General features: G+C 43.1%; 1 protein-coding gene across 9 annotated transcripts in view; it reads left to right on the forward strand.

Annotated features, from left to right (window-relative positions):
- The window catches only part of LOC138763993 (volume-regulated anion channel subunit LRRC8B-like), a 33691-nt gene that overhangs the window by 2796 nt on the left and 3931 nt on the right, over positions 1-26964 (forward strand). For 2 of the 9 annotated variants that reach the window (XM_069939124.1, XM_069939125.1), the window contains exons 3-4: positions 8629-8769; positions 9566-11686. The exons of 1 other annotated variant lie outside the window; for it this stretch is intronic. In XM_069939124.1, coding sequence (XP_069795225.1) covers positions 9575-11686 — 2112 coding nt within the window. In that variant the 5' untranslated portion in view covers positions 8629-8769; positions 9566-9574. Of the gene's footprint in view, positions 1-8628; positions 8770-9565; positions 11687-16204; positions 17783-18542; positions 20931-26964 lie in introns of those variants that run through there. 6 more of the 9 variants (XM_069939127.1, XM_069939131.1, XM_069939129.1 and 3 more) reach the window with 5 other exon arrangements.

Consider the following 26964-nt stretch of genomic DNA (forward strand, 5'->3'; position numbering starts at 1 on the left):
GCACTTAGAATACACATAAAGGAAAGGCGTATCTTGGGAGAAGGTCACACCACTCAAGTGCAAACATGAGAATTTACAGCGCCCTCCATAATGTTTGGGACAAGGACACTTTACTCCTCATTTGCCCCTGCGCTCCACAGCTTTAAATTTGTAATCAAACAATTCACATGGGATTGAAGTGCACATTCCAGATTTTATTCGTGGTTATTTGTATACATTTTGATTTGACCAAGTAAAAATCACAGCCCTTTTTATATATCATCACACCATCCCATTTCAGGGCACCATAATAACCGAGTCTATTAAAGTAGTTATGTTTAGTGTTTTGTTGCATATCCATTAAAGTCTGAGATTCATAGACATCACCAGGTGTAAGTATGTTCTCTGGTGATACTCTGCCAGGCCTCTACTTCAGCTCCTGCTTGTTCCGTGGCTTCGTCCTCTTAAATGTACTTTTCAGCATATGGAAGGCATACTCAATTGGATTTAGATCAGGTTTTTAGCTTTAAAAAAACATCTTTGTGCCTCAGCAATGTATTTGGGATCATTGTCTTGCTGAAGGATGACGAACCATCCAATGAGTTTAGAGGCATTTGCTTGAACTTGAGCAGAGAAGATGTTTCTATACACCTCAGCATTCATTTTGCTTCTGCCATCAGCATTTATGTCATCAATGAAGATAAGTGCACCAGTACCTGTGGCAGCCAGACATGCCCAGGCCATAACACCTCCAGCACCATATTTCACAGATGAGGTGGTATTCTTTGGACAGTTCCTTTACGCCTCCACACTTCACTTTTGCTATCACTCTAATACAGATTAATCTTGGTCTCATCTGACAACAAGACCTTTATACAGGCTCTTTTAAATATTTCTTGGCAAACTATAATCTGACCATCCCATTTTCTGTGGCTAGCTAGTGTATTTCTGCTCATGAAGTCTTCTGAGGACAGTAGTCATTAACCATATAACCATTTACAGAGCGGAAACAGGCCATGTTGGCCTTTCGAGACCGCATTGACACATTCATACCTGCCTCCCGAAGATCTTTCCGATCTGTCGGACGGGTGTTTGGGGATTTTCCTTCATTAAGCTAATTATTTTTTCATTAGGCAGTGGAGATCTCCCTTGGCCATTTACTTTGCGATCACCAGTACCCTCTTTCTTCTTAATAGTGTTCCAAACAATTGACTTTGGTAATCCTAAGGTTTGGGCGATGTCTCATATTGCTTTCTTTTTGTTTTCCACCCTCATAGTGGCTTATTTGACTTTTATTGGCAAAACTCTGGTCCTCATGTTGAAAAATGGCAACTAGAGACTCCAAAGGTGATCAAAAGCTTAGACGCAAGCCTGGCTCTCTTATACCTGCACTAATAAAGCAATTAAACATACCTGAGTAATCACAAACACATGTGAAGCCAGATGTCCCAAACATTATGGCGCCCTGAAATGGGGTAACTAGTGCTGTAAGTTCTACATGGTCAAACCAAAATGTGTACAAATAACCTTGAATAAAATCTGGAATGTGTACTTTAATCACATGTGAATTGTTTTGATTACAAATGTAAAACTGTGGAGCACTGGGGCAGGAAAATAGTGCCTTTGTCCCAAACATTATGGAGGACACTGTATGCTCGGAGCCAGAGGAAATGGACAAGGTCCCAAATGAGTTATTCACCAAAAGAAAGACGTGGAGGATAGTGAGATGAGTGTGGGTTTGCTTATATGCTAGGGGATGTTGATATCAAAGAGGTGTTGGTGTTATATGTGTTGCAGACATTAAGGTGAATAAGGCCCCAGAGCTCAATGGGCTCTAGAACAAGTTATTGAGTCAGGCAAGAGAGGAGATTGCTGGGGATCAGACAGAGATCGTAGTATCCTCTCTAATCACAGGCAATGTCCCAGCCAACTCCTTTGAGTAAAAAGGGCACTGGGAGAGATTGCACCAAATTCTAGGCTAGTGAGCTAATGGTGGAGGAGCAATTGGAGTGGGTTCGAGAGGATAGGATTTACTCATCAGGGATGGTCAGCTTGGCTTTGTCCAGGCCAGGTCACATCTTACCAGCTTGAGCTTTTTGAGGAGAGGTGACACGATGAGTGTAGGTGAGAGGATGATGATAAAAAAGAGGTCCCTCATGTAGGGTGATCCAGAAGGTTGAGGACAGCTGGGATTCACTGTGACCTGGTAGATTGGACTTGTTGGTCATAGAAGCCAGAGGGTAGGGTGGAGGGGTGATTCTCTGACTGGAGGTCTGTGACCGATGGTTCTGCAGTGAACTTTGTCAAAGGATTCAGCAGGGATATAGAGCAATGGACAAATGTGCTGGAGAAACTCAGCAGGTCACTCAGCATCTATAGGAAGTAAAGGGTAACCAACATTTTAGGCCTGACCCCTTTGTCAAGGTTATGAGTAAAAAGCTGGCGTGTGCCTGAATAAGAAGATAGAGAAAGGAGAGGAGAGGAGAGAGGAAGGGGCAGAGGCAGGAGGACAAGCCAATAGCCAGGAAGATATGGGTGGACATATGTGGGAGAGCAGAAAGGAAAAACAGCCACTGAGACAATAGGGGGAGGGGTAGCTCTCTGAATGGAGAGGAAAGGGGATAGGGAGCTGGAGGAGAGGAGACCGGGGATAGGGAATGAGAGAGACTCAAGGGAATGGCTTCACGGAGACTGAAGATGTCGATGTTAATGCTGTGTGGTTGGAGAGCGCCAAGACGAAATATTATGTGTTGTTCCTCCAACATGCAGGTAGCCACAGACTGGCAATGTATGAGGCCAGGGACAAACATTTGTGTTTTGCACTACAAAAATCCAGTTTCTGTTAAATCCTCCCCTGAGTCTCTCTCTTTCCCTATCCTTCTTTCCTTCAGCTCCCTACCCTCCTTTCTCTCTCCATTCAGAGATCGACCCCCTCCCCTTATCACCTCTGCTTTTATCTCTTCTCCCCTCCCACCTCTTGTCCATCTGTGACCTCTTACCTGTTAGCCCGTGCTGTTGTCCCCTGCTCCTTCCTTTCCCATCCCCCCCCCCCACACTTTTTATTCAGGTGTCCGCCTATTTTTTGCTCATACCTTGACAAAGGCCTCAGGCTGGAAATGCCGATTACCCTTTTACTTCCTGCAGATGCTATGTTATGGAGAGAAGGCTGGGCTGAGTGGGAAAATGAATCAGCTCACGACTGAATGATGAGACAGACTCGATGGGTTGAATGGACCATTTCTGCTCCTTTGTCTTATGGTCTGATGATTTTATGTCCTGGTGATTTTCCCCAGCACTTCTGTGTACTGCACTCTCTCTCTCTTTGGCTTGGCTTCGCGGACGAAGATTTATGGAGGGGGTAAAAAGTCCACGTCAGCTGCAGGCTCATTTGTGGCTGACAAGTCCGATGCGGGACAGGCAGACACGATTGCAGCGGTTGCAGGGGAAAATTGGTTGGTTGGGGTTGGGTGTTGGGTTTTTCCTCCTTTGCCTTTTGTCAGTGAGGTGGGCTCTGCGGTCTTCTTCAAAGGAGGTTGCTGCCCGCCAAACTGTGAGGCGCCAAGATGCACGGTTTGAGGCGTTATCAGCCCACTGGCGGTGGTCAATGTGGCAGGCACCAAGAGATTTCTTTAGGCAGTCCTTGTACCTTTTCTTTGGTGCACCTCTGTCATGGTGGCCAGTGGAGAGCTCGCCATATAACACGATCTTGGGAAGGCGATGGTCCTCCATTCTGGAGACGTGACCCATCCAGCGCAGCTGGATCTTCAGCAGCGTGGACTCGATGCTGTCGACCTCTGCCATCTCGAGTACTTCGACGTAAGGGATGTAAGCGCTCCAATGGATGTTGAGGATGGAGCGGAGACAACGCTGGTGGAAGCGTTCTAGGAGCCGTAGGTGGTGCCGGTAGAGGACCCATGATTCGGAGCCGAACAGGAGTGTGGGTATGACAACGGCTCTGTATACGCTTATCTTTGTGAGGTTTTTCAGTTGGTTGTTTTTCCAGACTCTTTTGTGTAGTCTTCCAAAGGCGCTATTTGCCTTGGCGAGTCTGTTGTCTATCTCATTGTCGATCCTTGCATCTGATGAAAAACTGCACTACAACCACATCATCTGCAGACTTTCCTGTTTAGCTCCATTCAGAAGGACATAGATTAGTTGGAAAATGCGGGTGGAGAAACGGGAGATGAAGCTTAGTCTGGGAAAATGTGAGGGGTTGGACTTTGGGAGGCCAAGTATAAGGGGAACGTATAGAGTAAATAGCAGGTCCCTTAGGAGCATTGATGTACAGGATGATATTGGGATACAAATCCATAATTCTCTGGAAGTGGCAATAGGCAGGGTAGTAAAGAAAGCATACAACATGCAGTCATGATCGATCATTGAGCAGAAAAGTCAGGAAATCATATTGCAGCTGTAACAAAACTTTAGTTAGGCTACATTTGGTGTCCTGTGTGGATTCTTGGTTCGTTGCAAATAGGAAGGATGTGGAAGCTTTAGAGAGAGTGCAGATCAGAAACGTCAGTTATTTACCATGGATGCTGCGAGACTAGCTGAGTTCCTCCAGCATTTCTGTGGTTCGACTACAATCACAGCATGTGCAGACTTTCGTGTTTCACTGCAGAAGAGATGTTGCCGGGGCGAGAGAGGCTTTTTTTTAGCTCTAAGGAGAGATTGATCAAACTTGGATAGTTTTCTCTGGTGCTTTGGAGCCTGAGGATTGACTTAGTGATTTTTTTTATAAAATTGTGATAGGCATTGATAGGGTAGACAGACAGAATCCTTTTCCTTGAGTGGAAATATCAAACACGAGAGGATATGCATTTGAGGTGAGAAGGGGGAAAGTTTGAAGTGGATGTGCGAGGCCAGTTTTTTTTTAGATCAATGAGTAGTAGGTGAATTTCCCCTTGTTGGAGGGGAAATGGTGGAAGCAGATATGATAGTGAAGGCATTTAGACAAACATAGAACATAGAACATTACGGCACATTTCAGGCCCTTCGGCCCTCAATGTGGTGCTGATCCATATCTATCCCTAAAAAAAAGTACTAATGCCACCCAAACCCATAACCCTCTATTTATTTTTCATTCATTTGCCTGTCTAAGAGTCTCTTAAATGCCCCTAATGTTTCAGTCTCCACCACCATCCCTGGCAATGCATTCCAAGACCACACAACTCTCTGTGTTTATAAAAAAAAAATATAAAAAAAAAATCCCTGATGTCTCCCCTAAACTTCCCTCCCTTAACTGTGCATATAACCTTTGGTGTTCGCTATTCCTGCCCTGGGAAACAGGCGCTGGATGTCCACCCTATCTATGCCTCTCATAATCTTGTAGACCTCTATTAAATCTCCTCTCATCCTTCTACTCTCCAAAGTGAAAAGTCCCAGCTCTGCTAACCTTCCCTCATAAAACCAGCTTTCCAATCCAGGCAACATTATGGTATTTTTCCTCTGCACCTTCTCCATAGCTTCAACATTCCTTCGTATAATGAGGTGACCAGAACTGAACTCAATACTCTAAGTGTGGTCTCTCCAGAGATTCGTAGAGTTGCAACATGAGCTCTCTACTCCTGAATTCAATCCTCCTATTAATGAACCCCAGCATCCCACAGACCTTCTTAACTATCCTATCAACCTGCACAGCAACCATGAGGGATGTATGGATTTGAACCCCAAGGTCCCTCTGTTCATCCATACTCAATAACCGGCCATTAACCCTGTACTCAGCCTTCTGGTTTGTCCTTCCCAAAATGCATCACCTCACACTTATCCATATTGAACTCCATCTGCCACTTTTCTGCTCAACTCTGCATCCTCCTGTAACCTTTGACAGCCTTCAACTCCATCCATAACTCCTCCAACCTTGGTGTCATCCGCAAACTTACTGACCCATCCTTCCGCCTCTTCATCCAGGTCATTTAGAAAAATCACAAAGAGCAGGGGTCCCAGAACAGATCCCTTCCACTAGTCACCAGCCTCTAGGTAGAATACTTTCCTTCCACTACTACACTCTGCTTTCTTCCTTCAAGCCATGCAGGGAGTGGAGGGTAAGGATTCACGTACAACAAATGGCATAATAGCCAGCACAGACATTGTGGGCCAAAGGGCCTGTTCCTCTGCTGTACTGTTCTATGTTCTAAAGATTTTAGAAAAACAAATCATTTAATTTTAAAATTCATTCAAACTATTTATTTATATGAAAGCACAATTCCAGAACCATGGAACGCGACCCGTCTAGTCTGTGCCAAACTACTATTCTGCCTAGTCCCATTGGCCAGCACCTGACCATAGCTGTTCATACCCTTCCCATCCATGCACCTCTCCATATTTTTCTTATTTCAAAATGGAGCCTGCATTACCACTTGGATCCATGAGCATAAAATTCAATTTGTTTTTTGGCATTGAATTTAGGCAATGAACATGCCTCAGAACATTTTTAAAAACCCGCCCTCCAGATTCAAATGTGCTTTACAAAAGAAAAGAGTGACAGCATCCTTGTGGAGTTGATTTCAGACAGTCAAACCAGTCCTGGCTAATTATACACTGAAACAGCCCAGAAAGCTATGCTGTAGTTCTTAAAGAGGTACAACACGGGATTATGCAGGCCATGTATTAACCATAATATGTATAAACTTAATCTAAACCTAACTCTAGTCTACAATTCACCTCAGAGTGATATGGTAATTGAGTTTATTGTCAAACACAATGTACCTGTACGTACGTATGCACCAAAGTTCTTACTGGCTGCATCCAAAAAGGTATTTAATTAAAAACAACTACAATAGCGTACATCATTGAATAAATACAAAGATAGAGAAATAACTGATAAGCTAGTGCAAAAAAGTTATTTTCCAATAGTCATAGATTCATAGGGCGATGCGGCATGGATAGAGGCCATTCATCCCTGAAGCTCTGCTGACCGTTAACAACCATTCAACCAGTCCTACATTAATCCCTCTTATTATCAACTCTACCTTAATTTATTTTTTAAGTAAAGATCAAAGCATGAATATGTTTCAAAAAGCAAGTTGCTGGAGGAACTCAGTGGGTTGAACAGAGAAAGGGAATGGTCGTCTTTCGGGGATGGAATCCTTCACGAAAACTCTTCAGATAATCACGCTGAGTTCTTCCAATAGATTGATTGTATTTTTTTCGCTCCAGATTCCAGGATCTGCAATGTTCCGTGTGTCCCCTTAAATAGGTTTCCCAGCCTTTGGAATAAAGACTAATTGCTTCCTGGGAAAAATGAAGTTTAATCACACTGGTATCTTATTTACCAGAATTTTTTTTAATAGATCCAATTTCCTAATGTCATTGCAATAGTTTAAAGCTGTGAACTTAAATCATCCCGCAACCCAGCCGAGAAATGAAGAGGGTAAACAAAGCTTGAATACACCAGACAACAAAGATTTTGCTTCATGAACACTTTTGGATGTATTTAATGGATTTTGGGCTTCTGATCACAAAAATCACCTTAAAGTTTTCCTATCACATTTTTTTAGATATAACCTGTTTTTGCGATTTCCTTTTTTTTTAAACTTTATTTAAGATTTTATAACATGAATAAGATATAAGATTACATTAAAAAAAAATTAAAAATGAAATAATGAAATTACAATACAACATCAGTAATCTAAACAAACTATGCCCCCCCCAATAATTATTACACAACATTAATAAACCGACTCAAATTAATCCAACCCCCCCTCTTTCTCCCCCCACAATAAAGAGTGAAGGATTAATAAGATTAGTAATATATGTAAGAGAAAAAAACCCACTTACAAAAAAAACATTAAACAATAATCAATTCTTAAAAAAGAATTGTAGCATGAGAAAAAAAGATTAAAAAAAACTTTCTCTATAAAAATAAACCTTCACCAAATATCAACTAACTTCACATCTATCGTCATATTAGTCACATAAACCACCATCTTAAAACAAAATCCAAACCTCATTATGCATTATACAATTCAATTTTAGTACTCTTCCACCATTTTTCCCTTTTGCTCTTGAATACTTATCCAATAAAAGCCCCAATACCACATTTAAATATCCCCAATCATTACTTTAAAATTCACATATCCAAATAATAAAAACACATCTACAACAAAAACTATATCTTCAACAAATGGAGCATAAACAACAAACAAAATTCAAGCCTTATTAAGAATTGTACAATTCAATTTATAACTTTCACCATTATTCCCTTCGTTTTTGCGATTTCCTGTCATATTTTAAGTCGACTTCAAGCAGACAAAACCATGAAGTGAAAACATGTCACTGAAAAATTCATTTTCTGCGTTCGCACTTGGACGTCTTCCCTGCTGATCTTGGTGCAGTCAGTGACGAACATGGTGAAAGGTTTCACCAGGACCATGGAAAACCAGTATCAGGGCAACTGGAATCCATTAATGCTGGCCGACCATTGTTGGTCACTGACACGAGAGGCATCAGATGCTGAGTACAAATGAAAATCAGTGGGAAAAACATTTTTAGGTCAGTTGAACAAACACAATGTGTCAGCGTCATTATGTGATTAAACAGGATAAATTCAATAAAAGTTAATTTAATGTTTCTCTAACTTAGCAAATCTGAAATTATCTTTTCTGTTTAACTTGAAGTTGGCTATCATAATTCCCAATTTTCTTTCAGGAAGAAAACTTTTTGAAAAAAATTTGTTGTCCAGTGACATCAAATTGCTTGAGGGATCTGAACCTTTGCATTCCTGATGGCAAGTAAAGTCACAAAGTAAATGCTGGAGGAGCGCAGCTGGCCTCGCAGAGTCTATAGGAGGTAAAGATCTATTACCGATATTTTGGGCCTGAACCTTTCTTCAAGGTATAAGCAAAAAGCAGGCAGGCATCTGAATTAAAGATTGGGAGGGGAAGGAATGCAGAGCAACAGACAAAAGGTGTTTATTGGATATGATAAGAGGAAAGATGAGAATTGTTTTTGTTTCTGTGAAAGAGGACAGAGGGAAGAGAGAAAGAGGGAGAGGGAGAGGGAGAGAGAGAAAGAGAAAGAGTGAGAGAACTAGAGAGGGGGATGAAGATTGAGGGGGAGGGGGTTTAATGTTAATGCCATCTGGTTGGACGATGCCCAGATGGGAAAAGGTGATAACCACCCCCCTCCCCATCTTCGTCCCCCTCTCCTTTCCCCTAGTTCTCTCTCTCTCTTGCACTCTTCCTTTTTCCCTCTGTCTCCCTTCACAGAGCCAAAATCAATTCTTGCCTTTCCTCTTATCAATTGACACTTCTTGTCTGTTGGTCTCTACTCCTCCCCCTCCCAGTCTTTAATAGAAATGCCTGTTTGCTTTTCGCTCGCACCTTTGAGAAGTGCCAGTAATATCCCTTTACCGCCCATGGACGCTGTGAGACCGGCTGAGTTCCTCCGGCACTTCTGTGTCCTTTTACTAGGATCACACCATCTGCAGACCTCCACGTTTCATTCCTGACGACAACATTGCACTGTTGGCAATTGCCGGGGACAACCAAGTAATTTATAGTTTGAAGTAATTTTCTTTTCTTTCTGCCTCCAACATCACTCGCCCCCTCCCCCCCCCCCCCCCAACATCACCCTTCTTACACAGGCTACAGGGATGTTTATGGTAACGGAGTTCAAATGGTTGACAGATCCTCAGACTGCCTATCGCATACTGAAGCCATGGTGGGATGTTTTTAGCCATTACATATGTATGGTGATGCTCTTGATCGCTCTGCTGGGCGGAACTCTTCAGATTACTCAAAACAAAATGCTTTGCCTTCCTTGCAAATTGGTAGCGGACAACCATTGCAGGCCCCCTTGGGACATGAATAATGGGTCGAGGAATCCAAACTGGAGTTTTCCTGTTCTGAGTGGGATTAAAAATCTCCTTGACAGGCAGCAGTATGCCTTCATCGATGCTGTGTGCTACGAGAAGCAGCTTCACTGGTTCTCCACGTTCTTTCCTTACCTCGTGCTCTGGCAGACGTTATTGCTCCTGATCTGCAGCAACTTCTGGTTCAAGTACCCCAGTACCAGTTCCCGGCTTGAGCACTTTATCACGATTCTTCTCAAATGCTTCGACTCCCCTTGGACCACTCGGGCTCTGTCCGAGGCAGTGGAGATCGGGACCGAGAAGCAGTCTTACCGCAAGTCCAAGGTGGCGCTCAAGGCTTCCTTCTCTTCCGTCATCGCCGAGGCGGGCACCAAGTCTACGCAGAGTAGGATGGAGCCTAATCAGGCAGACACGGTCGAGAGGACGATCCTGGGCCAAAAAGAAGGGGAGCAGGCAAAGGCGATTTTTGAAAAGGTGAAAAAGTTCAAAGTACACGTCGAAGAAAAAGACATCATCTACAAACTGTACATGAGGCAGATTATAATCAAGGTCCTCCTGTTATTTGTTATCATTACTTATACTCCCTATTATGTCATTGAGATGAAATTTGATCTCCATTGCAAGGTTGACATTGAAATGTTTACAGGATATAGGCAGTTTCATTGTGTTCATTCTCTGGCAACCATGTTCAAACTCTTAGCATCTTTTTATTCAATACTGGTGGCAGTACACGGTCTGCTTACTGCCTATAGCCTGTTCTGGATGCTCAGACGCTCACTGAAACAATATTCCTTTGAGACTGTTCGAGAAGCAAGTAGTTACAGGGACATTCCAGACATTATAAATGACTTTGCTTTCATTCTTCACCTCTCCGATCAGTACGATCCCCTTTATTCCAAGCGGTTCTCGGTCTTCCTTTCGGAAGTCAGCGAAAACAAGCTGAAACAGATCAACCTGAACTTGGAGTGGACAGCAGAAAGATTACGATACAAGCTGCAGAAGAACGCTCAGGACAAGGTAGAGCTGTCCATGTTCATGATCAGCGGACTTCCGGACGCCGTCTTTGAACTGAAGGAGGTCGAAGTGCTAAAACTGGAACTCATAACAGAGGCCAAGCTTCAAGCAGCTATGTCTCAGCTGACCAACCTCAAAGAGTTGCACCTCTACCACACTCCGACCGTCGTGGAGCCACAGGCACTGAACTGTTTAGCCGAGAATCTGAAAACATTGCACGTCAAATTCACTGATATGGATAAAGCTCCACGTTGGATGTTTAATCTGAAGAACTTGACAGAACTTCATTTAACAGGTAATATTAAAATGGAGAAGAACCATTTTGTGTCTCTGAATGGACTTGAGAACCTCAAGAAATTAAAAGTTCTGTACATGAAGAACAGCCTTCCTCACATCCCAGCGATTGTCACTGGCACAGGAATCCTCTTAAACAAGCTGTGTATTGATAATGAGGGGACCAAGATAACTGTGTTCAACACACTGAAGAACATGGTAAGTCTCACACACCTTGAACTTCACAACTGTGACCTAGAACGCATTCCCCATTCCATTTTTAGCTTGTACAATCTTCGTGAAATTGATCTGAAAGGCAACAGATTGAAGACCATCGAAGAAATTATTAGTTTCCAGCACTTGAAGTGGCTCTCGTGCCTTAAGCTTTGGCACAATGCAATAGCGTACATACCTCTGCAGATTGGAATGCTGTCAAACCTGGAGCAACTCTACCTCAATAACAACAGAATTGAATCCATTCCCACACAGCTTTTTTTGTGCCGCAAGTTACGAATCTTGGACTTCAGCAATAATCACCTGACTACTATTGGTGATGAGATCCGTGAACTGACCCATCTTCAGTACCTTAATGTTTCCAACAACAATGTGAGTAAACTTAGCAATAATGGGAGTAAATTAGGCTGTAGCTATTGTCAAACAATGTGTACCTCAACCTCCTTAATATCCTGTCATTTATAGTCTGTAAGTAACTGTAGAATGGATGTTAATACACCTTCCATTTTATATTGGTAATGGTTACACTGGGTGCCACTAGCTCTCTCTGACCCTGCATCCCATTGGTGAGACCTATACAAAACAGATCCACACTAAAGACTGCAAGGCCATGGAGAGAGAGACTGCATTCATCTGAGAGCAACTGAAACAAAAGTCCCAGAGATAGCAAAGAATTGACTTATTTGGAGATTTTTTTCCCCTGATTCTGATTATTAAAGAAGCATCACTGTTAAGAGCAGCTGGAACAAGATCTCCCATGTTAAATAAGAAAGTCTGGAGAAGCAAGGATCAAGTGCAATACACAAACATGCTGTAGAAACTCAGCAGGCCATGCAGCATCCACGGACAATAAAGGGTAACCAACCTTTTGGGCCTGGTAAACCCGATGCAGGGCTCAGGAACAAAAAGCAGATTATTCTTCACTTCTGACAGGTACTGTGAGACCTACTGAGTTTCTCCAGCATGTTTGTGTAAGACCTCCAAAGTGGTAGAATTCACTTGCCAAGCAGCAAGAGTGCAATGCTGGGCTTCAATGCCAGAAATAATCCTTAACTTTTGCAACAACATAATTTGTATTGTAGGTTGCTTTTAAAAAAAAAACTCACTGGTTTATTATGGCCAACAAAATCCTAACAAGAGAGAATTCTCAATTCAATGGACTACAGGAGTTCTACCCGAGATTGGCCATTCTGGAGATGCTGAGCGATTTTCAACCCTTCATAAAACCCAATGGGTCTCTTCCCCATTTACTCAGTGGTACACTAAGTTATAACACCTGGGAACAAAAGAGTTCCAGTAGGTTCTCTAAACTCACAAATACGCCAAGCACAACTTGGCTTAAATCGAGAAGTAAAACATGCAAGTCTGCGGACACAGTGGTTGAAGTAAAAAACACAATGGTGGAGAAACTCAGCAGGTCAAACAGGGCACTTTATATAGCAAAGATAAGTATATATAACCGGTGTTTCAATCAATGTCACCCCAAAATAATTTCTGTGCATTTCCATATAACCATATAACCACTTACAGCACAGAACAGGCCAGTTCGGCCCTACTAGTCCATGCCGTAGCAAATCCCCACCCTCCTAGTCCCTCTGACCAGCATCCGGTCCATACCCCTCTAGTCCCCTCCTATCCATGTAACGAACCAGTCTTTCCTTAAATGTAACCAATGATCCCGCCTCAACCATGTCTGCCGGAAGCTCATTCCACATCCCCACCACCCTCTGCGTAAAGAAATTTTCCCTCATGTTCCCCTTATAATTTTCCCCCTTCAGTCTTAAACCATGTCCTCTAGTTTGAATCTCCCCCTTTCTTAATTGAAAAAGCCTATCCACATTTACTCTGTCTGTCCCTTTTAGAATCTTAAACACCTCTATCAAGTCCCCTCTCAATCTTCTACGCTCCAGAGAAAAAAGCCCCAGTCTGCACAACCTTTCCCTGTAACTCAGATCCTGAAATCCTGTCAACATTTTCGTGAACCTTCTCTGCACTCTCTCTATTTTGTTTATATCTTTCTTATAATTTGGTGACCAAAACTGTACACAGTACTCCAAATTTGGCCTCACCAATGCCTTGTACAATTTCATCATAACCTCCCTACTCTTGAATTCAATACTCCGATTTATGAAGGCCAACATTCCAAATGCCTTCTTCACCACACCATCTACCTGAGTATCAGCCTTGAGGGTACTATTTACCATAACTCCTAAATCCCTTTGTTGCTCTGCACTCCTCAATTGTCGACCATTCAATGTATATGACCTATTTAAATTTGCCTTTCCAAAATGTAGCACCTCACATTTATCTGTATTAAATTCCATCAGCCATTTCTCCGACCACACCTCCAGCCTTCCTAAATCACCTTTTAATCTACCGTAATCTACCTCACTGTCCACAACACCACCAATCTTTCTGTCATCCGCAAACTTGCTTATCCAATTCTCCACCCCTACATCCAGATCGTTAATATATATAACAAATAATAGTGGACCCAGGACCGAACCCTGAGGAACTCCACTAGTCACTGGCCTCCAATTGGACAAACAATTTTCTACCACTAATTAATTTCCTTCCCCAGTTAGAGATTTTTGGGGTGGGGGAGTCAGGATTGTAAAACCGAATAATATAAAAATTTTAGATGCTTTTGCTTTATTGATCCTTCTGATCATTTTTTCTCCATTGATCATGAAATGGAAATCTAATCTGATACCAGCAGTTGACTTGAGAGCATTCCGTTCTATAAAATACCCATTTGAAAAACTGGACGTGAATAAAGAGTGAGGTGCTTTTCGTCTAAAATCGGAGTAGTAGCGTGAAAGGACACTGCATTATATTGACAGCATCTAAAAACCAAGTTCCAGAGCTTGGAATGAGCTGATTTAATCTATTTCTAGTTTTAATTTTAGTGTAGACCAGTGGTTTTTAATCTTGTTCTTTCCGCTCACATACCATCTGAAGTAATCTTATGCCACAGGTGCTCTGTGAAGGGATTACTTCAGGTGGTATGTGAATGGGAAGAACAAGTTTGAAAATCACTACTTTAGATATACAGCATGGTAACAGGCCCTTCTGGCCCACAAGCTCATGCTGCCCAAGTACCCCAATTAACCTGCATTTTGAAGGGTGGGAAGAAACCGGAGCACCCAGAGGAAACCCATGCTGACCCGGGTAGAACGTACAAACTCCTTACAGACAGTGCCAGATTCAAACCTGGGTCATTGGAGCTGTAACAGCTTAGCACTAAGTGCAGATGTCCAAAGTTGCAATATTCATCTCGTTCTGAACAGCAGGAGTTGTCAGAAATAATCTTTAACTTTTGCAATGGCAACCTTTGTTTGAGGGTCACTTTAAAAGAAAAAAACTCATTGGTTTATCACTGTTAACAAAACCCTAACAAGGGGGAATGGCTTCCAAAATTTGCTAATTCGAGTTGCTGCAGCTGAGACCATACTCTCCATCATCACTGCTAAATTCTCACTCTTGGAATCCCAAGCTGAACCTGGTGACCTATTTCTTCCAAGAGCTTCATTACTCTGACCTCTTCCCACTCATGGACTAATGGCCCGTTAATCTCGCACAAACACAACTCAGCGGGTCAGCAGTATCCACATGGAAAACCATCCCGACCCGCTGAGTTCCTCTAGCACTTTGTGTCATGCTCCAGTTTTCTGGAATGTTCAGACCTCTTGTTGAATCCATTCACCCACCTTGATGGTATTGGCTGAAGGTTGTGTATTCAGCAGGTTGTCGGACAGGAAACTCTGCATGCATGATGTGCTAGCACAATGCGGTGGTTCCACTTGAGCTTCCCCCTCCCCCACCCAACATTCTCAGAAAGCTCCTTTGTGCACGAATGGCATGATCATCGTCTGTGGAGGCAGGGCTTCAGAATGAATGTGGGGCTTGCTTTACCAGTATTTAAATGGAAGTTTGTGCTAGGAGTGGTTCCCAAATCGCCACAGACTTCTTAGAAAGCTAAGGCGTCGATGAGCCTTCTTCACAGTTGCTTTGATGTGCTGGTTTCAGAAGAGGTCCTCCTCCTTCTCCTTCTATTTCTGTCTCCCATACTCTGCCTCCGCGTCACCCTCACCTTCCCTCCAGCTCCCCACCCCTTCCCTTCCTTCCTCCTATTAGAGTGCATCTTCCTCGACCTTTTTCTCCTATCACCTCCTAGTTCTTTACTTATTTTTAATCCTCCCCCACCACCCCGCAACCTGTACCTATCACCTGCCAACCCATGCCCTTCCACCACCACCCCCACCCCCACCTTTCAATTGGGGCACCTGCTCCTTTCTTGCGATTCCTGATGTAGACTTCCGGCCCAAAGTATCGACTATCTTTCTGCCTTCTGTGGACGCAGCTTGACCAGCTGAGATCCTCCAGCATTTCATGTGTGGCGCCAGTTTTCCAACATCTGCAGTCTCTCTTGCATGTGGTCACATTTAAATTCAGGGAACCCTGGGCTACAACTGGAGGACCATAGACACTTCCACCATTTACACTGTGAGTTTATGCATTACAAGGGAAGTTGGAGAGTTTTAGAGGGGGGACCAGAGGCTATGAACACCTGGCCAACAAAAAAATTCGGGAAGACCACCTGGCTAAAATTAAAGCAGCACAAATAATTCTGCGGGTTATGGACAGGGTGTGATTCCAGAAATAGGGAGTGACAAGACCGGGGAGGGATTTGAAAACATAATTAGGAACAGAGAACCTTGCCACAGTTTTTGTGATACATCAAATCAGATGGAAGTCGCCCAGCAGGATAAGAACTGAAAGGAGTAAACATTCTTGAACTGCTCATTTCCCTCCTTTCTAACAGTGACAATTTGCTTGTGGCGCTGTGCCCGTTGATTTAAATCCACGCATTGTTTTTCTTGTCTGCAGGTAAACAAAAAGTATTTTCCCTTGTTCTCCTTGCATTCTGGCAGACATGTTCTTGGAGCAAAGAAGATCACGGAAGTTATTCATAATTCAATGCTTTACATTGGTAACCTCTGCCTTTTTAGAGCAGCTGTACAGGGATGAACAGGCAAGCAAAATATAAATCTCCACAACAAGAAGCAGGGAATGAACCAGAACTGATGGCTAACTGAGATATATGACAAAAAATCCTTGATGTTGCTTCGGCATTGACTTTTATCATCGTTTCCTGGTATTCTTCTCGATGAATGCGTACCTCTTGTATTTTTTCCTGGAGTACATCTACCGTTTTGTACAATTATGGGTTGTTTGAAGTAAAAACACAATGCTGGAGAACTCAGCCAGTCAAACAATGTCCTTTCTATGGCCAAGATAAAGATGCCTCACCAACATTTTGGGCTGGAGCCCTTCAACAGGGTATGAACAAAATGTCCCTGCCTACAGTTGGCTCATATCTTGTTGAAGCCCAAAACAATTGTTATGTATCTTTGCCATATAAAGGGCACCGCTTGGCCTGCTGAGTTCCTCCAGCGTTGTGTTTTTACTTCACTCACAACGTCTGCAGAGCTTTGTGATTTAATCATGGGATGTTTGAAACATAATTTCTGTTTAGTGAATGTTTGGACTCCAATTTCCTGAGCTACAGACTGGATATCATGGGCATGCTTTGTCCCATTTTGTATCGAGATAAGAATTTTTCTCCAATGGGGGATAGAAAATTGTAAAACAACATGCAGCACTGAAACTTTTCCTATGGTTCACCTCAGTTGCTTGCCAGAATTTCTTGGAGGGAGTCCAAAACACTGATTCCACAGGATTCCAAAGATATAATTGATTCAATTATTGCAAATGACCTCATACTTAAACAAAGAAAAAAATCTTTGGTAATATTTGACATTTCATAACATGCGGAATGGAAATTTGTCAACTTCGATTTGCTTTGGTCAACAAAATAGTAAATTTTCCACCAATGCGTAGCAGACAAAAGCCCCCAATCTCTGAGGTCTGTGGCGAGGTAGTCACACTGACAGTAGTCATGTGCAAAAGAACATTGAAGTGGATTTGCAATTTGTTGCCCGACACAAACCAAAGTCATGGATCGATCCCTTGTGGTAGATCCTACCAGATTTCAAGTGACGACTGAGTGAATTGAGTGGCTGGCAGAGGCAAAATGGGCCAAATGGCCACCTTCTCTGCTGCATCACTCAGTAAGTTGATTTGTACACTCAAAGGTGCACCCAGGCAAGAATGTCTTTTAAAAGGCTTATATGCCCCAGCCTGCCTCTATACTTCATTCTACACCTTGTTGAAATTTCACTTTCCATCTGTTTTAATGATCAATTACAAAAGACAGGTCAAAGGTCAGCTATCTTGTGGGATGTGACTCACGTCCTAACAGCCCAAAGAGACCGCACCATCTGCAATGCCCAAGACAGAGTGTGATGATGGAACATTCTAGCCTTGTTTGTTTATTATCATCTGACTGCACATATTTCTTTCTTTGGCTTGGCTTCATGGACAAAGATTTATGGAGGGGTAATGTCCACGTCAGCTGCAGGCTCGTTTGTGGCTGACAAGTCCGATGCGGGACAGGCAGACACGGTTGCAGCGGTTGCAAGGGAAAATTGGTTGGTTGGGTTTGGGTGTTGGGTTTTTGCTCCTTTGTCTTTTGTCAGTGAGGTGGGCTCTGCAGTCTTCTTCAAAGGAGGTTGCTGCCCGCCGAACTGTGAGGCGCCAAGATGCACGGTTTGAGGCGATATCAGCCCACTGGCGGTGGTCAATGTGGTAGGCACCAAGAGATTTCTTTAGGCAGTCCTTGTACCTCTTCTTTGGTGCACCTCTGTCTCAGTGGCCAGTGGAGAGCTCGCCATATAACACCATCTTGGGAAGGCGATGGTCCTCCATTCTGGAGACGTGACCTACCCAGCGCAGTTGGATTTTCAGCAGAAACGGGTGTCATGCTGTTACAGCGCCAGTGCGCAGAGTTAGAATCCCGCGCTGTCTGTAAGGAGTTGGTACATTCCCCTCTTGTCTGCTTGATTTTTCCTGGGTGCTCTGGTTTCCTCCCATCATTCAAAATGTACCAGGGGTTATAGGTTAATTAGGTGTAATTGGGCATCATGGGCTCATGGGCTGAAAGGGCCCATTTCGGCACTGAAAGTCTTAAAAAAGTAACAGCTCTTCCATGGACTGTGGTTCACAAATATACGTACAATACACAGCACATAATAATCACATATATATAAAGGTAGAATTTAAAGCAAATGGATATAAATAATTTGGGGGATTTACTCGGTTACAGGAAACTGTTCATCAATCTCACAGCCTGCAGGAAGAAGCTGTTTCCCAGCCTGGCAGTACAGATTTTGATGCTCCTGTACCTCCTTCTTGATGGTAGTGGGTCAAAGGTACCATTGTGCTGAATGGAACGGATTCCCTATAATTCTTCGAGCTCAATTTAAGCAATGCTCCCATTGAGGAAAGAGAGTCAGACCCAGTGATCGTCTCGGCCTTTTTGACAATCCTCTGTTTTGACTTCTGGTCCAATGAGTGAATCTCTGCCTGATGTGAGCTCAATGATGTCGACGCCATTCAGGATGAAACAACAGTTCATCACTGCCCTAAATAAATCTTCCCACTACCATTGGTAAACCTTGGCTGCAATGCATACCATCCTTAGGGTAATGGTTCATGTCAACAACTCAGGTTCGAATCCAACCCTATCTCTAAGGAGTTTGTACATTCTCCCAATGCCAGTGTGGGTTTCTCTGGGCGCTCCATTCAGAACATACGGGGGTTGTGGGTTAATTGCGTGGCACGGGTTTAAATGGTCAGATTAAACTTCTACTGTGTTGTAAATAAAATTTAATCTTTAAGTAATTACTAAGAAAGTGAATACATTCAAGCTGTGACCTCCTGCTATCAGAGTAGTTCCAGCTGCAGGGAAGCACCATTTTGCTGCAGGTCCTCCTTCGAATCACACTGAAGTACATTGCTGTTCTATCACCAACGCAGTCTTAATCCTGGAACTCACCGTCCAACAGTGTGAGGGAGGACCAGCAGAAAAAATGGCAGGGTTCTAGAAGGCAATTCGAGGGATGAGCAATAAATGTTGGCCTTGCTAGTGATGCCCATAGTTGAAAAACTCCTCACCCCCCACCTTTCTGTTCTGGCGCCTACTTGCTTTTACTTATACCTTGATGAAGAGCTCTGGCTCAAAGCGTTGCTTCCCATAGATCAGTGGTTTTCAATCTGCCCTCCTAACTGACATTTCATCTTAAGCAATCTTTATGCTATAAATGTTCTGTAATTAGTAAGGGATTGCTTAAGGTGGTATGTGAGTGGAAAGAAATAGGTTGAAAACTACTGTTTTAATTGTACCTAATTGACTCGTTATGTGCATGATTTCGTAACTCCAAAGGAAATGGGCCAATGACCATTTTTCTCAAGCAAAATATTTCAGTAACAAGTGGGTCTTGAGCAGTGATTCTCAATCTTCCCTTCCGACTCACATACCATTTTAACCAATCCCTTAACAATAACAGAGCATTTATGGCATATGGATTGTGAGTTTAGGGGGTGAAATGGATCTCTATTAATATTAATATTTAGGTTAATATTTAATATTAATATTTAGGTTTCTTATAAATATGTCTTAGGTAATGTAGTGGGTTTGGACAGGGTTACACACGCACCCATTCAATATATTCAGAAGTGAGGTCATCTTTCAGAGTCGTGACATCTGCAAGCCAGAGTTATGAAGGTTAATTTCCAAGAAATTGGAGCAGCTAACTGTTAAAAATTCCAGTAAATGGTCACATAGCTTCCAAGGATGGAGACTGATCTCATTGATGATGTAATGTCGCATGATTTTAAGGAATATATTGTAAAATTCAGACATTTGAAGCAATTCAGAAGTCAAGACCCTTTGGAATACACAGGAGTGGGACCCTTGTGAACGACAGGGTTGAATTGCAGTAATCGGAATAGGTGGTGTTATGTGTTACTAAATCTTCGTCCGCGAAGCCAAGCCAAAGAAGATGTAGTGTGTGTCGAAAGACCAAAGACTTGTTGATCCAAACCAAGGCTTTTATTAACTAAAAGACTGGAGCATATCACAAGTAGGTTGACCAGTCCAGAATGACCTGGTCTGGCTAGGAGCAATCCTTTAAGACCTCCCAGTAGGTGTGGCTACACTCTCAGCCAATCACAGTCATCCTACACTACCATCTGCACATTGGTGATAGAATCTGTACTATCGCATCCTAATAAAAGGTAGATACAGAAATAAGTGGATTTTGAAAGTGATTCCAACTGCTTTTAATTTGAAATTAAAGAGTACAGCCTCATCGTGGAAGGAAATTCCGTGAATCTTAAGAAGATCACTAGTGTGAGAGATTAAGAAGAAATCTCTTCCTAGAAAACAGCTCAACAAGATTTGTTAGTTTGGGAAATCTAAGAACTTGAATGTTAACAAATAATTTGTTATTGCTTTTAAGCAACAATTTAAAGAAATCGGATGCTTCATTCATGCTTTATAATTACTTCTGAACCAGGATTTAAAAAGGATCATCAAAGTTCTACAAGATGTTTGAAACTGGACTTTAAAATGGACTTTTTCAGAATCAACCTTATGCTGTAATGGTTTTGGACTTGAACACACACACAAACACATTTTCATTTGCACATAGAGGGGTTTAGAGATAAGTTAGAAATAATATGTTATTAATGGTTTAATAAAAACTATTATTTTGAATTTTCCATTTCTGTTCCTTTGTTAGTACTAATTAAGATTTTATTGGTTCGTAATGGGGCAGTTTGAAAACCACTGTAACCTGAGTTTCTCCAGCACTTTGGTGTATTGCAATAGTTTTCCAATTTCAGACAATGAGCCTGTTCTTCTAAGCTACTTCCTTGCTACCCACCCAATTATTGTCCCCTTCCTCTCCTAACCCCCACCAAATCTCAACCCCTCCCTTTCTGGTTGTATCTTCTTCCATCCCATTTCCCCAACAGAATTCTTCTCCAGCCTCCCCCCTCCTCTCTACTCTCCTTCAATCCCATCCACTCCCTTCTACTCCCCTCCCTTCATATCCCTATTTGCTCCTGTATACTCCCCTCACCTCCCCTCCAGGTCCGTCTGGCCCTATCTGTCCTTCCCCAACAGCCTTGCCCAACCCACTCTTATTGTATCACCATCATCAGCTTCTCTTCTTATCAGGTTTCCGAAATCTCAACTTATCAACCCACCCCACCCTGAATGACTCATCTTCCACCTGACCCCCATTTGTTTCCCTTTGCCTGAAACCTGCCAATCAACTGCTTTGGTCCATCATCCTTCATCCCTCCCTGGTTACCCATCCCCCACTGGCCCCTGCCCACTCCCTCCCATCCTGCCCACATTACACAAGCCATCGCCCCTCAGCACTCTCAGTCTTGATGAAGGGTTCTGGTCTGAAATGTGGACCATCCAATGCTGCTAGATCCATTGTGTTCCTCCAGCAGATAATTCATTAAAAGCCCTCTCCCAATTCTTATCTCACTCCCATATCCTCTAGGGAGTGGTTTTCACCCCCACAAAGTCACATTCCTCCTTAAGTAATCTTTATGCCATCGTGCTCTGTGATTAGTAAGGGATTACTTTGGGTGGGATGTGAGTGGGAAGGGAAGGTTGAGAACCACTGCTCTAGACCCAATTGTTCCTGAAATATTTTGCTTGAGAAAAATTGTCATTGGCCCATTTCCTTTGGAGTTCTGAAACCGTGCCCATCATGAGTCAATGAGGGACGATTAAAATAGTGGTATTCAAACATTTTTTTACACGCTCACATACCACCTTAAACAATCCCTTAAAGGGCATTTATGGCATAGGGATTACTTCAACTGAAATGTGAGTTTAGGGGGGCAGTTTGAAAACTACTGGTTTAGGCTTTCAAAGACAAGACCCACTTTTATTTCCAACCCAATGGGATAAAACATAAGAAATAGAAGCAAGGCTCCTGGATCCTGTTCTTTCTGTTCAGAAAGTCCACACTGCATTAACCACATGATGTGATCCAATCAAAATGCACTTTGGATTTTTCCACATATATCTCTCTCTGAACCACCAGTCAACAAGGTTCAATTCTCCTTCAGGTTTTTCTCCTTCAGTTTTAACTGCTGACTGGGTGTGGACACCCTTCAGAAAGTACCAGGGAACATGTATTTATGGCACAGCTAATCATGGGTCCTCTACCGGCATCACCTACGGCTCCTAGAACGCTTCCACCAGCGTTGTCTCCGCTCCATCCTCAGCATTCATTGGAATGACTTCATCACCAACATCGAAGTACTCGAGCTGGCAGAGTCCGCAAGCATCGAATCCATGCTGCTGAAGACCCAACTGCGCTGGGTGGGTCACATCTCCAGAATGGAGGACCATCGCCTTCCCAAGATCGTGTTCTATGGCGAGCTCTCCACTGGCCACCGAGACAGAGGTGCACCAAAAAAGAGGTACAAGGACGGCTTAAAGAAATCTCTTGGTGCCTGCCCGTTGACCACCGCCAGTGGGCTAATCTCGCCTCCAACCATGCATCTTGGCGCCTCACAGTTCGGCGGGCAGCAACCTCCTTTGAAGAAGACCGCAGAGCCCACCTCACTGACAAAAGACAAAGGAGGAAAAACCCAACACCCAACCCCAACCCACCAATTTTCCCCTGCAACCGCTGCAACCGTGCCTGCCTGTCCCGCATTGGACTTGTCAGTCACCAACGAGCCTGCAGCAGACGTGGACATTACCCCTCCATAAATCTTCGTCCGCGAAGCCAAGCCAAAGAAAAGAACAGCATGTGGTCAGAAAGGAAAATAGCACTGATGGTTGTGGAGGGGCTTGGATTTGCAACAGGAGGGACACAAGACTAAGTTTCTCTTGGTTCCTTATTAAATAATGGTGGGACCTACAAATGTGATCTGATAATTGCCCCTGAAACCATGAAGACTGACAGGTGAGGTGAGGTTTGATAATAACAAAGGCAAGTTCACTGATATATGGGCCTGAGACTCATTTTATTTTCTTGGCTCAGATGGATTCAACAATGGCTAGAAGGTAGATGCCAGAGAGTCATGGTGGATAACTGTCTGTCAGCTGTCAGGATGGAGGCCAGGGACAAGCGGTGTGTCTTAGGGAATGGTGTTGGGTCCCTTGTTCTTTGTCATTTACATTAATGATTTGGATGATTGAGTGGTAAATTGGGCGAGTAAATATGCGGACGATACAAAAATAGTGAAGATGGTTTTCATAGACTGCAGAAGGATTTGGACGGCTTAGAAGTGTGGGCTAAAAGATGGCAAATGAAGTTTAATTTCGATAAGTGTAAAGCACATCATTTTGGGAAGAAGAATCAAAACAGGACGTATGCGGTGAAGGGGAGGGTGTTGGTGAACGCAGAGGAACAGAGAGATCTTGGAATAACAGTTTATCATTCTTTCTAAGTGGAATCTCATGTGGATAAGATGGTAAGGCTTTTGGTATGTTGGCTTTTATAAATCAAAGCATAGAATATAGGAGCTAGGAGGTGATGTTGAGACTATTCAAGGCATTGGTGAGACCAAATTTGGAATATTGTATGCAGTTCTAGTCCCCAAATTATAGGAAGGATATCAATAAGCTAGAGAGGGTGCAGAGAAGATTTCCTAAAATGTTGCCTGGATTGCAGTATCTAGAATGCAAAGAAGGATTGAGTTGACTGGTACTTTATTCATTGGAGTGTAGAAGGTTGAGGGGGGATTTGATAGAGGTATTTAAAATTATGAGGGGGATTGATAGAGTAGATGTAAATAGGCTCTTCCCCTTGAAGGTAGGTGAGATTGGAATGAGGGGTCATGAGTTAAGGGGTAGGGGGCAATTTAGAAGTAACATGAGGCAGAGCTTCTTCACTCAGAGAGTGGTGGCTGAGTGGAATGACCTTCTGGAAAAGGTGGTTGCAACAGGGTCAATTTTGTCATTTAAGAAAAAGTTGGATAGGTGCATAGATGTGAGGGGATTGGAGGGTTATGGACAGGGAGCAGGTAAGTGGGACTAGAGGAGATCACTTAAATCGGTGCGGACTAGAGGGGCTGAGATGGCCTGTTTCTGTACTGTAATTGTTATATGGTTATATGGCGACATAAACCTCAGTTCTGCTTGGTAGTTGGGAACATCCACGATTTAAAGAACCTCAAAAACTGTAAAGGGAGTGATGTCTGGAATGGATGACCTCATCCTGGGAGAAGAGGCGATGGAAATGGAGGAATTGAGAGAAAGAAATAGAAAGCCAAATTTCTACAGATGTGTGGTGGAAAGTGTGCTGACTGGCTGCATCATGGTCTGGTATAGGAACACCAACGCCCCTGAGCATAAAGCCTGAGCTCAAGGTAGTGGACACAGTCCTGTACATCACAGACAAAACCCTCCCCATCAATCAAGAACACCTAAATGGAACATTACCATCAGAGAATAGCAGCAATCATCAAGGATCCACACCACCCAGCACATGCTCTGTTCTCACTGCTACCATCAGGGAAGACGTATCGGTGTCATAAGACTCGCACCCACCAGGTTTGGGAACAGCTGCTCCCCCTCCCCATCAGACTTCTGAACAATAAACTCAATCAGGATTTATTTAAGGGCTCTTACTTTTGCACTTTATTGATTTTTTTCTCAAACTCTGCATTGCACAGTCAGTTTGTTTACATTTTGTTATTTGTTTACATTTGTACGTTGAGTCCATTTTTTTGCTCTGTCAATAAGTAGAAATTCTGTCTCACTTGCAGGAAAAAGAATCTTAGGGTTGTACGTGATGTTGTAATAGCACTGATTTACCACAGCTTACAAACAAATAAAGGATACACTCACTCGTTTCTTAAAGCTCACCATGAAGTTGACTTTCTTTTATTTTATTCATTAGACACAACATTGCATTCTTTAACTCCCCAAACACCACTCCTCTGACCTCATTGGCTCACTGCCACATAGGTGATCCTGACACAATCACTCTCCTCCTCCTAAGATAAATACACAACCATGACAGCACTCCAGCCCCCCTCAGCCTCCGAGCCATGCAACAAGGGGACTGATTGGAACTGTTGCACTATGTAACAGTCTGGAGGGCTGACCGTTCTGCATGACCTCGTATGATGGCGATGTGACTGTGACTCTGGCTCCGACGCATAACGTCGATGTACGCCACTTAAACCTGTCTATGGAAACCATGTCAGCTTTTCCATTCCTGTTGATCTCAAAAGTCTTCAGCTGGCGTAAGAAAAGGTCGATCATAAATGTGCTGAAGTAGTTTGCAAACAATCATGCCAAAGGAACACATGAGTACAATCATTTGTCATATACACTGCAGGTGACGCCTGCTGCGTAGGAGTAGGTTGAAGTAATCTCATAGAACCATAGAACAAAAAACAGGCCATTTGGCCCTTCTAGTCCATGCTGGAATATCAATCCACTAGTCCTATCGACCTGCACCCAGTCCATAACTGTCCAGACCTCTCCCATCCATGTATCTATCCAATTTATTCTTAAAACTTAAGAGTGAGCCCGCATTTACCACATCAGATGGCAGCTCGTTCCACACTCCCACCACTCTCTGATTGAAGAAGTTCCCCTAATATTTCCCCTAAACCTTTCCCCTTTCACCCATTTATCTCTCCTAATGTAAAAGGAAATAGCCTACTCACATTTACTCTGTCTATACCCAAGATACAAAAAACTTTCTTTACAACCCTGTCCACGTGATGCCACTTTCAGGGAATTATTATCCGTATTCCCAGATCCCTTTGCTCCTCCACACTCCTCAGTGCCCTACCATTTACTGTATATGTCCTACCTTGGTTTGTCCTTCCAAAATGCAACACCTCACACTTGTCTATATTAACTTCCATCTGCCATATTCTGGCTAATTATCCCAGTGGGTTCAGATCCCTCTGCAAGCTATGAAAGCTTTCCTCACTGTCCACAACGTCTCCAATCTTAATGTCAATTGCAAACTTACTGATCCAATTTTTCACATTATCATCCAGATCATTGATATAGACAATGGTCCCAGCACAGATCCCTGAGGCACACCACTAATCACAGGCCTCCAGTCTGAGAAGCAATCATCCACTACCACTTTTTGACTTCTCCCATACAACCAAGTTCGAATCCAATTTACAACCTCTCCATGGATACCTAGTATCTGAACCTTCTGAACTAACCTCCCAGTGGAATCTTGTCAAAGCCCTTACAAAAGTCCATGTAGCCTTTCCTTCATTTAGGTTCTTGGTACTCACTAGAAGACCCTATAAGATTCGTTAAATACGATCTACCATGCACAAAGCCATGCTGACTGTCCTTAATGAGCCCTTGGCTGACCAAATATTTGTATATGCAAACTCTCAGAACATTTTAAATATTTCTGCCAGCGCCCCTGCAATTTCTACACTCGTCTCCCTCAAGGTCTGAGGGAATATCATGTCAGACATGTGTGATTTATATACCTTTATTCGCTGTAAGGCAGCAAGCATCTCCTCCTCTTTAACCTCTATATGTTTAATGAACTATAGGCAAATGTTCACTCCACATAGATGTATCACCACCTGCTGTTAATGCTGCTTTCAGTTGTCGATGGAAATGCTCAATAATGCTGTTGGCTTGCGATGGTAAGCTGTAGTGTGAAAACAGGTTGTGCCCAGAAGAGCAGTGAGAGCTCGGAATAATG

Source organism: Narcine bancroftii, chromosome 5, assembly GCF_036971445.1.
Source record: "Narcine bancroftii isolate sNarBan1 chromosome 5, sNarBan1.hap1, whole genome shotgun sequence".
Classification (NCBI taxonomy): domain Eukaryota; kingdom Metazoa; phylum Chordata; class Chondrichthyes; order Torpediniformes; family Narcinidae; genus Narcine; species Narcine bancroftii.